Genomic DNA, 12,367 nt, shown 5'->3' on the forward strand with positions numbered 1-12,367 from the left:
TATGTTTTCACTATTTGATAAACTAAACTCAGAACCCTTGATCACCTTTGCTCCTGAGCAACCTGCAGCTGGTAGATAGTTCTTTGGAGGACAGAACTCTAGGTAATTTCTGTTTACTTACTGCAAAATTCCTGACGGTTCCTATTTTTCCTCTTTGTCCTGGGAAGCTCTGACGTTTACTTTGCCACTGGACTCCAGAAAGAAGAGAAGGCGGCTGTGAACAAGCGTAGCTCCAAGGTTTTGGAGGCTCTGCAAAAGCTGAACATCCAGGCCGACCAGGTAAGTGCAAGTGAGGCTCCATACTGGTGGGATTGCTTCTTCTGTCCCTGGGCTCTGCAGCTCAGCTCATCCAGGATGAGCAGGAAGGGTGGGTAAACAGGTATGAACTTACTCTGCCAGAGAATCGACATGGGACAGATGTCACCCTACCCAAGCAGGACCCTGGATGCCCTCTTATTCCTCACATTATCTACTGGCTCTAATTGTCCTTCCTCTAATGCCCAGGCTCCAGTCATTGCTGTCCTGGGCTCTGGTGGGGGGCTACGGGCCCACATCGCTTGTCTTGGGGTACTGAGTGAGATGAAAGAACTTGGCCTGTTGGATGCTGTCACATACCTCGCAGGGGTCTCTGGGTCCACTTGGTAAGTGTTCTGTGTGGGGACGGGAGGTGTACCATGTTTTTTGATATCAGAATGAGAACATCTTCCTCCAGATACCAAATGCATGCTGTCTTTTGTTTTCCATTTCTTAAATGGACAGATGTGTATTTTATGTTGTATGCTGTGATATTTCAGTATATGGATTGGTTGTGCACTGATGTATTTTCACTTTTCTTGGTGTAACAAAATACCTGACAAAAGGTTTCCCTTGGTTCTCATCTTGAAAGCCTTGTGCGTCATGGCAGTAAGAGCACTCTGTGAAGCAGAGAGGGAGGTGTGCTGGTGCTCAGCTGAGCGTCATCTGGGTCCAGCCTGGGGAATGGTGTGACCACATGAGGGTGTGTCTTCTCATCTCATTTAAATGTCTCTGTAAACACCTTCACAGACTCACTCTCAGATTTACTGCTGCATGTGAGGGTGTTGGGCTGTGCATATTCCTATGGAGGCCTGTGGTGACCAGAGCAAGGCAGCTATCAAGTGTCCTCTGTTGGTCCTACATTATTGCTGTGAGATATGGCTTCGTACTGAGTCTAAAGCACACAATTTTGGCTAGGCTGACTGTAGGATCCACCGTCTCTGCTCTCCAGTGCTAGTGGTGCAGGCATGTTCATCCATGCCTGCCTTTTAAAATTATTAATTAAATGTATTCATATTTTACATCCTGATAGCAGTTTCCCCTCCTTCCTCTCCTCCCATTCTCTTCCCCCCTTCTCCCCAACTCTCCCTAATCCACTCCTCTGTTTTTGTTCAGAAAGAGGCAAGCCTCCCATGGGTGTCATCAAAGCTTGGCATATCAAGTTGAGGTAGGACCGAGCTCCTCCATTAAGACTGGGCAAGCCAACTCAGTATGAAGAATAGGTTTCGGGAAGCCAGCCAAAGAGTTAGGGGCAGCCCTGCTCCCACCACTAGGACTCCCACAAGTAGATCAAGCTACACAACTGCCACACATATGTAGAAGGCCTAGGTCAGTCCATGCTGGTCCAGAGTCTGTGAGCTCCTATGAACCTAGGTTAGTTGTGTCTGTAGGTTCCCTTGTGAAGACCTTGACCCCCCTGGCTTGTACAATCTTTCTCTTTGACAGAATTCTCCGAGCTCAGCTATGGATCTCTGCATCTGTTTTTATCAGTCAGATGGAGGCTCTCTGGTGACAATTGGGGTGGCTACCAATCTGATTACAGGAGATGCCATGCCTACTTTTTACATGAATGTTGTGGACTCAAACTTGGGTCCCCATGCTTGCATAGCAGGCACTCTTACTTAGCCATTTCCCCAGACTGAAAGTTCTCTTCAATATAGTCTGTCAGTTATATAACAGATGGGGCTTTGTGACATTTCCATTATGCATTTAATATACTTTGATTATATTGACATTTCTGTTACTCCAATTTTCCCTTTTCCCTTTTTACCTTCTGTTATCATTCATGACACTGTTGACCCAAGGCCATGAGGGTGGGAGATAGACAGATACACCATGCAGAGAGACTATGGGTATAGAGTTTATATAGGGTGTGTTGGGAATGGTATAAGAGAAGGCGGTTAATAAGGGGGAGGGGAAGCGGGGAGAGAGAGAGAGAGAGAGAGAGAGAGAGAGAGAGAGAGAGAGAGAGAGAGGGGGAGAGAGAGAGAGAGAGAGAGAGAGAGAGAGAGAGAGAGAGAGAGAGAGAATGGGGGACAGAGACAGACAAAGAGAGGAAGAGAGAAAGAGAAGAAAGAATGGGGAAAGGGAGGAGGGACAGAGGAAGAAGCTGCCTTTTCCAAAAAATAATGGAGAGAGAGAGAGAGAGAGAGAGAGACACGGAGTGGGGAAGGGAGATCCACTTGCCTGGGGAAGGGGAGGAGAGGGAGATTGGGACTTGTCTCTTAAAGGGACAGGGTACCCAGGTGGCAGACCAGGCCAGCAGATTGAAACATTCCCACCTTTTTCTTATAATAAGGCAGCAGATTAAAACATTCCCACCTTTTTCTTATAATAAGGCAAGGAGTTAGGCATGATAGGTTAAGGGATGAGAGCACTGTGTTCTCAAGACTCCTTCTTGCTTATCTGTGGATGTTGGAGTCTTGGGGTACCTGAGAAAGCTGGGTTATCAAGGAAGAGGGTCATGTCCTGTGGTAGCTGATGCTTTCACTCCTGTTCAGGATTTGTTGTGGAACTGTCTGGTGTCTCTTTGACTTGGCAAGGTGTTGGCAGAGCAGAGGACAAATTAAGTTTAGGAAGAAAAAAATTTTCTTTAGGTTTTGGTAATTGAGGGGGATGCCAGGACTTGGGTATTGAGAGAGCTGTGTGTCTGATGTGTTTAAGGTGAATCCTTCAATTTGGCTCCCTAGAACTCACAAGAATTCTTTGAGTTTGTAAAACATACATTAGATGCCTATATGTTTTTCTTTGGGTTCTCCTTCTTATTTAGCTTCTCTAGGATCACTAATTATAGGCTCAATGTCCTTTATTTATGGCTAGAAACCAAATATGAGTGAGTATATCCCATGTTCATCTTTTTGGGTCTGGGTTACCTCACTCAGGATAGTGTTTTCTATTTCCATCCATTTGCATGCAAAATTCAAGAAGTCCTTGTTTTTTACTGCTGAGTAGTACTCTAATATGTATATATAGGCATCCTCCTGAATATTAACCTTCATCAGGCGATGAAAGGAGACAGAGACAGAGACCCACGTTGGAGCACCGGACAGAAATCTCAAGGTCCAAATCAGGAGCAGAAGGAGAGAGAGCACGAGCAAGGAACTCAGGACCGCGAGGGGTGCACCCATACACTGAGACAATGGGGATAGAACTATCGGGAACTCACCAAGGCCAGCTGGCCTGGGTCTGACAAAGCCTGGGATAAAACCGGTCTCGCTGAACATAGCGGACAATGAGGACTACTGAAAACTCAAGAACTATGTCAATGGGTTTTTGATCCTATTGCATGTACCGGCTTTGTGGGAGCCTAGGCAGTTTGGATGCTCACCTTACTAGACCTGGATGGAGGTGGGTGGTCCCTTTGGGCTGACGAGGGAGGGGGACTCAGTTGGGGGAGGGAAATGGGAGGCGGTGGAGGGGAAGAGACAGAAATCTTTAATAAATAAATTAAAAAAAAACATACATTAGATACATACATTGTATAAGCAGCAGCATATTTATGCCAGAATAACTATGACAGATATTTTTGTACAATGGAAGGTATCTTTAGAAAATGACCAAAGGGAATTTAAAATCTTGATCTTGCAGTAGTGGTAGTAGATTAATAGCTTATTGGCATTTTATTAAGACTACGAGCAGCAGCATGAGAGAGAAATTTGATAACTTGCATTTGTCCTCAGACCTTTATAACTTTCAGGTACACACCTTAATAGCTTGCATTTGTATATCTTAAAACACCCCTTATTTAGAACATGGTAAGAAGTTATACTGAAATGTGTTTGGTGAGATTGTCCTTTTTAAATGCAAAACCTCTCAGCTGTCAAACTGCATCAGAGATCTTTGAGAAATATAAATTTTTACCTGAGTTATTGATTTTAAAAAATGGCAGAGAACTTACTCGATTGCCTACCTAGAGCCACTCCTCAGGGTCCTCCATGGTTGTTGAGGGCAGGGGCATCAGGACTGTATTTGCCTTCTGTTGTTAGAAGCAGGGCCTTCCATGTTTTAGAAGATCCTGTGAGTTAGGAAATCCATAGGAAGGCAAGCCTACCTCGCCGTGAGCAGCTAAGCTGTCCATTCCACCACTTCTTTATCCACTGTCTGGAGAGCTTCAGGAGTTTAGATGAAAGGCAGTTTTGGTCAGTGGTTAGTGCTTTCACATGATGAAGCAAATTGCAGATGGACGTGTTTCTGTGCCAATTCTGTGCCCATCTGTCTCCTGTCTTCTTTGGAGGAGATGGTGTGCTGCTGCTAGGAGCCAATCTGTCTCTCTGTTATAAAGTCTTTTAATAATTAGACATTTAAATGCCATATTCCCCAGATCTCTAAACACTTGAGGGCTGCTTATCAGGCATAGATAAGTTATAAATACAGAATAGAGTCTGCCTGGAGAGCCGAATCCAAGTTTGACTGTACTGGTTTTCACCTTAGCAGGTGAGATTTGTACATGTGAAAGACAAAGAAGACAAAACTGCTTACAATACAAGCTTAACTGTAAAACTGACAATAGTGGAGTATAGCTTATAGAAAAGGATATAGGTTAGCTTTTGTTAATCTGAAATAGAAATAGATTTTTTATAACCTTAAATTTTTTTCTTTTTCTTTTCTTTTCTTTTTTTTTTTTTTGATTTTTAGAGACAGGGTTTCACCGTAGTTTTAGAGCCTGTCCTAGAACTAGCTCTTGTAGACCAGGCTGGCCTCAAACTCACAGAGATCCGCCTGCCTCTGCCTCCCAAGTGCTGGGATTAAAGGCATGTGCCACCACCACCCGGCTATAACCTTAAATTTTTATCATTATATAGAATATATTTTAAAGCAGAGTTGGATTACATATATTGTATGTTGTAACAGGTTTAAAAGTACATACCAGGGCTGGAGAGATGGCTCAGCGGTTAAGAGCATTGCCTGCTCTTCCAAAGGTCCTGAGTTCAATTCCCAGCAACCACATGGTGGCTCACAACCATCTGTAATGAGGTCTAGTGCCCTCTTCTGGCCTTTAGGCATACACGCAGAAAGAATATTGTATACATAATAAATAAATAAATATTTAAAAAAATAAATAAAAGTACATACCAATTTAAAATTCTTAAGACTTATTGCTTTCTCAATCTGGAATGAGATTCAGTGAACAGAGCTAATTAGGACTGGGACTACTTACAACGTTTTTAACAGTAAGTACATGTACAAATATACATGATTGAATTTAAGTTTCTTACATATATATATATATATATATATATATATATATATACACAGAGTTAAAGCCAACTTATGTTCACATATAAAGTTAACTCAAAAGTCACATGCATGCACACATACATGCTAAACAGGAGTTTGATGAAGAGCATGCTCTGGTAGGTCCTACCGAAAGCATGCTGCTGCTCAAAATGCACATGTAACAGAGGTAGTAAGAGGAATTTAGAGGCGAAACTAGGCAAGGATTACCTCAGTAAAAATGATGACTTGGTTACCTGCCCTGTCCTTAGTCAAGAGGGCGGTGAGGTCATTTGACCTGTCCTCCTTGAGCTTCGTCTAGATGGCAGCAGTCAGGTGTTGCACAGAGAAACAACATTTTCAGAGCTGCAGCAGGATTTTTAAACAGATACAAATAACAAGAAAGACATAAAGGACGTGTAGGACATACATTTAAAACAGAACCATATCTGTCTGGCCACACCATTCTTACATTCTTTTATAACATGAAGTAGACAGGAAAATTATTCAGAGCCACCAGCCGGCACAGGCAGTGAGGCCAGTTTTGCCGGTTCCTGTGGGACCAGACGTAGCAGTGGCAGAGACAGAATAGGAGTGAGAAAAGAAATAGGATTGAGAAATGGAGCATTTACAGGTGGGTGGGTGGAGTATTGTCTAGCAAAAGGAAAAGCGTATGGGCGTGAGATGCTGGTGGGACATAGCTTAGCATGACTGGATAGAAACTTTCTAATCTGTTTGCTGAAGTTAGAAAGCTCCCAGTTTAGGGTGTTATTTAAGGGGTACTTGGGCCATTTGTTAGTGCAAAGGCAGGTAATGTTAGAAATCTGTAAATAAGGCAGCGGTTTTAGGGTCTGTAAAAGACATACCTGCGCTGAGGTTGAACAGCTAGTATTTTCCATTGCCTAGGACACGAGAGAAAGACGAGACCCAAAGGCTAGCTGTCTGCAAACTCTGTTTTCGAGATAGAGCGAGGGTTGAGTGATAGGTCAGGTCACCCTAAGGCTTGTCAGCTCAAAGGGTGGGGACCGGGGCCACTCCAAGTGGCCGAATGTCTGCAGTCCGTGATGGGAAAAAAAGATTCCAGTCCTCAGCTGTGGGGAATAACCAGAGATAAATGTCAATGTCTGTGAAAGCTGGCTTGGAGAAGGAGACCTTACCATGTGCAGCAATGGAGCGGACGTAGGAAGTTGGAAAGTGGTCCAGGTCTAGGGTCCCTGCATGCCTCAGGTCGCCTGGCTGAGTCACAAATCATTGTTATCATTCATGATGCAGGTGACCCAAGGCTGGTCCCATGTGGGTCGGTGGCAAGTGACCCAAAGCCATGCCACGCGGGTGGGAGACAGACAGATAAGTCATACAGAGAGAATTGGGTATAGAGTTTATTTAGGGAGTATTGGGAATGATATAAGAGTAAGGGGTTATGGAGGGGGGAAGAAGGGGAGAGAGAGAATGGGGGACAGAAAAGGAGAGGAAGAGAGAGAAAGGAAAGAAAGAAAGGAGAGAGGCAGAAGCTGCTGCCCCATTTCTAGCATTTTCAAGTTCAAGGGCAGTGTTTACACTTTAGGTGGGTGGACTACAGCCCCTTTTTATTCTTTGGTCTTTATGAGAGATTTTTGTGTTAAATCTATGTAGCCTTTTTTATCCAAAGGGCTCAGAAGCACTCATGCCTGACAAGCTGATTCCAAGCCAAAGGCAGGCATTGTTTTATTTATTTCTTTATTAATTTATAAAATAATCTGATTTTACATACCAATCCCCAGTTCTGTCTCCCTCTGGTCTTTCTGCTCCCCCCATCTTCTCCCAACCCCACCCCCATCCAGTCTTCAGAGAGGGTGAGAACTCCCCTGGGGAATCAACAAAGTAGGCCAGACATTGTTAATCAATTTTGGCACCTCCTGATTCCAAACCCAGGGCAGACATTGTTAATCAGTTTTGACATCTGTTGATTCAAGCCTAGGGCAGATGTTGTTATTCAATGTTCGTATCTTTCCAGTAACAGATTAAGCTACACAAGCTTTTGGATGGCACAGAGAATGAGTGGTAGGTGGAGATGAAGCACTTGTTGGATTAGTTATTTTTCTCATTGTTGTGGTAAATAGTCAACAAAAGTAACTTCAGGAAGGGTTTGTTTGACTCAGTTTGAAGGAATATGATCCATTATAGTATGGAAGGCACATTTTTGATACAGCAATGAGGGAAAATACCTGATAAATGGGGCTGGATACTTGGATCAGTGGTTAGGAACACTTGCTGCTCAGTCATGAACTGAAGTTTGGGTCCCACCTCAGGAGGCTCACAACACCCATCTAGCTGCAGAAGATGACACTCTCTCCTAGCTTCCGTGGGCACCCCCACACACATGTGTGCATGCAGATACATACACATGCACACACACACAGAGACACACAATAACATAAATAAAATGCACTTGACAAATGTGACTTGGGGAAATTAAGGTTCATTGTGTTGCCATGGGCACTTGGATATGTATCTGCATCCTCGTACGTGCAGCGACATGCATACACATAGATGCACATTCTTAAAAGTATTAAAAAATTCTGACTGAACTAGCCAGTATCGAGTTTCCTTATAGGAACTGGTAACGAGTTTTCCTTTGAAAACCTTTCTCCATCTAGGCATGTTCTCAGCTTGTTCATCTAATATCAGGGGAAGAAAGTAAAAAGCAGGAAGATGGTAGGAGAACAAATCCAGTTCCCTTTCAATACCTGTGTGATGCTGAGAAGGAGCTTAGCTTCTTTCTGCTTCTCTAGACTGAGAATGATCCCTTTGAGGGCTAATTATGAAGACGAGTGTGCTGGTTGGTTTCTTTGACAACCCATAGTCATCAGGGAAGAGGGAACCTCAATTGAGAAATTGTCTCCATCAGATTGTGAGTGCATTTTCTTGATTAATGTTTGAGATGTGAGGACTTAGCCTACTGCAGGCAGTGCCACCTGTTGGGAGAGAATTCTTCACACTGTTGACCTGCTGTGCCAATAATGCCGCCTTGAATCAAGGATAGAGCCAGCAATTGACTGGGATTAGTCATAGAGCTGTTGGAAGACTGAGGAAGTCGGGGGTGGGGGGGGAGAGAGAAGCAGGGGATGAGGGGGACTTCTGGGGCTTTTGGATCAGGAAAATGTGACCAGCAGGGTCTGATGTGGGATTTCCCTCTGTATGCTATCAATATGTTTTATTGCCATTTGTTAATAAAGAAGCTGCTTTCAGCCAATCACATAACAGAATATAGCAAGGCTGGAAAAGATATATAGAGAGAGTAGGTGGGGTCAGAGAGATGCCATGTAGCGGCCACAGGAGACAGAGGCCTCTGCTAGAGCCTGCTGGAACTTTGTCAGTAGGCCATGACCTCGTGGTGATGCACAGATTAGTGAAGATGGGTTAGTTTAGGATATAAGAGCTAGCTAGCAATACACTTAAGCTATTGGACAAACAGTATTGCAAATAATATAGTTTCTGTATGGTTATTTTGAGTTTGGGCAGCTGGGAATGAATGAACAGCCTCCATCTACAAGGGTCAGTATTCCACTAGTAATACTTTAGGTAAATGCTACAGCCATCCTTAGGCTGGTGGTCCTGGGTTGTATAAGAAAGCAGCCTGAGAAAGCCATGGATCCAACATTCCTCCATGAAATCTTCATCAGTTCCTGCCCTACCAGATTTCCTGCTTTGACTTCCCTCAGTGATGAAGTATAATTTAGCCTGTAAGCCAAATAAACCCTTTCCTCTGAAAGTTGGTTTGGGTCAGCATTTTATCACAGCAATAGAAACCACATGAGATGTAACAGTCACATACTTGATAGATGTTCATCTGAAACAAATACTATTTGTCTCAGAAACAAATACATATGCCTGTCATATGTAGGATTGGGATCCAGTCTCAGAGGTGGGATTCAGAGGAACACTGAGATGGACTGTGGGGGTTAAAACTTTATTAGAAGTTACTATTTACTTACTTGTCTGTTGCTGTAATAAAACATGATGGCCAAAGTGACTGTATAAGGAAGAGTTTATTTGGGCACATGGCTTTAAAGGGGAGTCTGTAGTGGTACGAGAGGCATAGCAGCAGGAAGTTGGAGCAAGATGTTGAGATTACATCTTCTGTGCAAGCAGAAACCAGAGAGCGTGAACTGAAAATATGGTGAAGCTGTGAACTCTCAAAGCTCACCCTCAGTGATGTATTTTACAGCAAGTTTCTACCTCCTGAAAGTTCCAATACCTTCCCAAATAGTGCCACCAACTGGGGACCAAGTTCAAACACATGAATCTATAAAAGACATTCTCATTAAAACCACCAGTTATTAATGCCATCAACACATAGATAACAACAGAGTTCAGTGTTCAGCAATGAGACAGACAACATGGTGGGGTCTCTGACAGGAGTCAGGACTCATGTGGTAGAGTCCTTTTTATAGGTCTCAGAGGTAGGTTTCAGCATGATGCTGCAGTCAGTCTCTCTGATTTCCCATCATGGTAGCAGTTGGGGAGCAGGATGTGTATCTGTCTGTACCCTCTTTGATGTAAATTTATTTCCCCAGGTTAGAGGTCCTGGTATTTGGGAATATGTTAACTAGATCTTAATAGACTATGATCTTAGTAGGCACATGACTGTGTCATCTGTATGATGGGCAGGGTAGCCGTCTGGCCTGGAGTCTAACATTAAACTATGATGTATTTCTTCTATCTTGCTCTCACTGTCCTATCTGTTGAATAAAAGAATCATACCACACATACTTCATATGCGTGAGTGTTCCATGGACTCTCAGCCTTTTTTGCATACTTAGTTTCTGTTATGACAGTTAATCATTCTTCCCCTGGCTTGTTACATGATAGAGACAGTCAGGGTTAATGGCATTTTGGGGTCACTATTCTGATCCTCAGTCCATTTCTTCTCTCTGTCCCCAGGGCATTGTCTTCATTCTACAACAACAATGGAAATATGGAAGGGATGGAAGAGGAGCTGAAACAGCGATATGAGGAGAATATGTGGCACTTTGAAGAGAACTTGGAGAAAGCCATACAGGCATCAAAGAAAAAGAATTACTCCTTGACTGACTTTTGGGCCTATTTTGTTGTTTCCAGGCAAACCAGAGAAGTAAGTCACTCCTAGTAGAGGACATGGGGTCCCAAAAGACTTGACCAATATCTTCTTTCAGCTCTTCCAAATCTGGTCACTCGGAACTTCTACCTCAAGACTAAAAATATGCCAGGGTTGATTGCTTGGAAGTAGAAGAATCAGACTCTGAGTGGTTTGTGCAGTAAAGTGAGTAGAAATTATGAGGACCATAGAAACATCTAGGATCATCCAAATGCAAGAGGCTCCAAGGTACCTATTTTTTTCCATCTCTGTCCTTGATCATTTCTTTTCTTGAATTTACTTTTCCCTGCTTGTATTCATATTTTATTCTTTACCCCAGAAAGACTGGAGTTTTCTACATCTCTGTGTTCTTAGTTAGAAAAGTTTTCCCCAGGCCCAGAGTGCCATTGTGGTCACCTCCAGACCCTCTAGTCAGCAGGCTCTAGGATCCATCCCCAGGCTGTCTGTGCATATCACCTGGTCAGCTCTATTCAGGGCAGATGGCTACCACGATCCAAATGTTTGTGACCTGCGGGTGAACTCATCATGGGAGAGTCAGGATGACAGTAGAAACTCAGCCCCAAGAGTTCTTTCTCCAGTGGATTTCTTCTGGTTTTGTGGTTTAGTTGAGTTGGGTTGGTTGTGCCATTCTTAGAAATGAGAGGGACAGACACAGCTTGAACTGAAAAAAAAAAAAAGAGAGAGAAAATGGAAGCTTTGAATGATACTGTTAGAATTCCTACCAGACTGTGTGTCCTAGGGGAACAGATGCTATTTAGAACCGAATGTTGTATACATAATAAATAAATAAATCTTAAAAAAAAAGAACTGTTAAAGTAGAACAGGAACCCATGGTGTATTTGTTTTCTCCTCTTACCCCTCTTTTCCTCTCCCTCCTTCTTTTCCTTTTCTCACTGCCTTTCTGCCCCTTCTACCTTTCCCCCTCCTTTTCCTTAAAGTTATTTTTGTTTTATTTGTATATGAGTGCCTGCATTTATGTATATGCATTGCATGCATGCACTGTACGTAGAGACCAGAAGAGGGCACGGTATCCCTTAGAACTTGTGTTACAGACGCTTGTGAGCTGCCTCATGGGTGCTGGAAGCTGAACCCTGGTCCTCTGCAGGTGTTTTCAATCTTGGAGCTATCTTTCCAGTCCCCTCTCCATCCTCTCTCTTTCCTGTACTGTAGTGATGAGCTGCAGGCAGGCCTGCTTTTCATCCTGCCCGGCTTCCACATGGCTAGCTTTATACCCGAAATAACAACACACAAATTGTATTCAATTAAACACTGCCTGGCCCATTAGTTCTAGCCTTTTATTAACTAACTCTCACATCTTGATTAACCCATTTCTAATAATCTGTGTAGCACCATGAAGTGGTGGCTTACCGGGAAGATTCTAACCTGCATCCATCTCAGAGAGGAGAGCTATGGCGTCTGCCTCACTGCCTTCTTCCTCCCAGCATTCTGCTCTGTCTACTCCACCAACCTAATTTTCTGCCCTATTAAAAGGCCAAGGCAGTCTCTTTATTAACCAATGAAAGTAATACATAGACAGATAACCCTCCTACATCACTGTACTTCTCTCTCACCCTCCCTCTCACAGTTTAACTTACTGTTTTTTTTTTAAGATTTATGGAGGTATAACTGATATGTGCACAGTTGAACATACATATATATTTCAAACACATCTTGATGACTTTGGATACATGCACTTACCTGTGAACTCTACCATGATCAAAGTGCTAATTTCTTGTGTTCCCC

The 12,367-nt window shown here is 43.3% G+C and overlaps 1 protein-coding gene across 2 annotated transcripts in view; it reads left to right on the forward strand.

The window, feature by feature from the left end:
* Pla2g4c (phospholipase A2 group IVC) overlaps positions 1-12,367 on the forward strand; it is a 45,686-nt gene that overhangs the window by 15,293 nt on the left and 18,026 nt on the right. For both annotated transcript variants that reach the window (XM_050132090.1, XM_050132089.1), the window contains exons 5-7: positions 168-279; positions 505-641; positions 10,432-10,621. In XM_050132090.1, coding sequence (XP_049988047.1) covers positions 168-279; positions 505-641; positions 10,432-10,621 — 439 coding nt within the window. The remainder of the gene's footprint in view (positions 1-167; positions 280-504; positions 642-10,431; positions 10,622-12,367) is intronic.

Source organism: Alexandromys fortis, unplaced genomic scaffold (assembly GCF_014885135.2).
Source record: "Alexandromys fortis isolate MF-2015 unplaced genomic scaffold, M_Fortis_MF-2015_v1.1 scaffold_381, whole genome shotgun sequence".
NCBI lineage: Eukaryota > Metazoa > Chordata > Mammalia > Rodentia > Cricetidae > Alexandromys > Alexandromys fortis.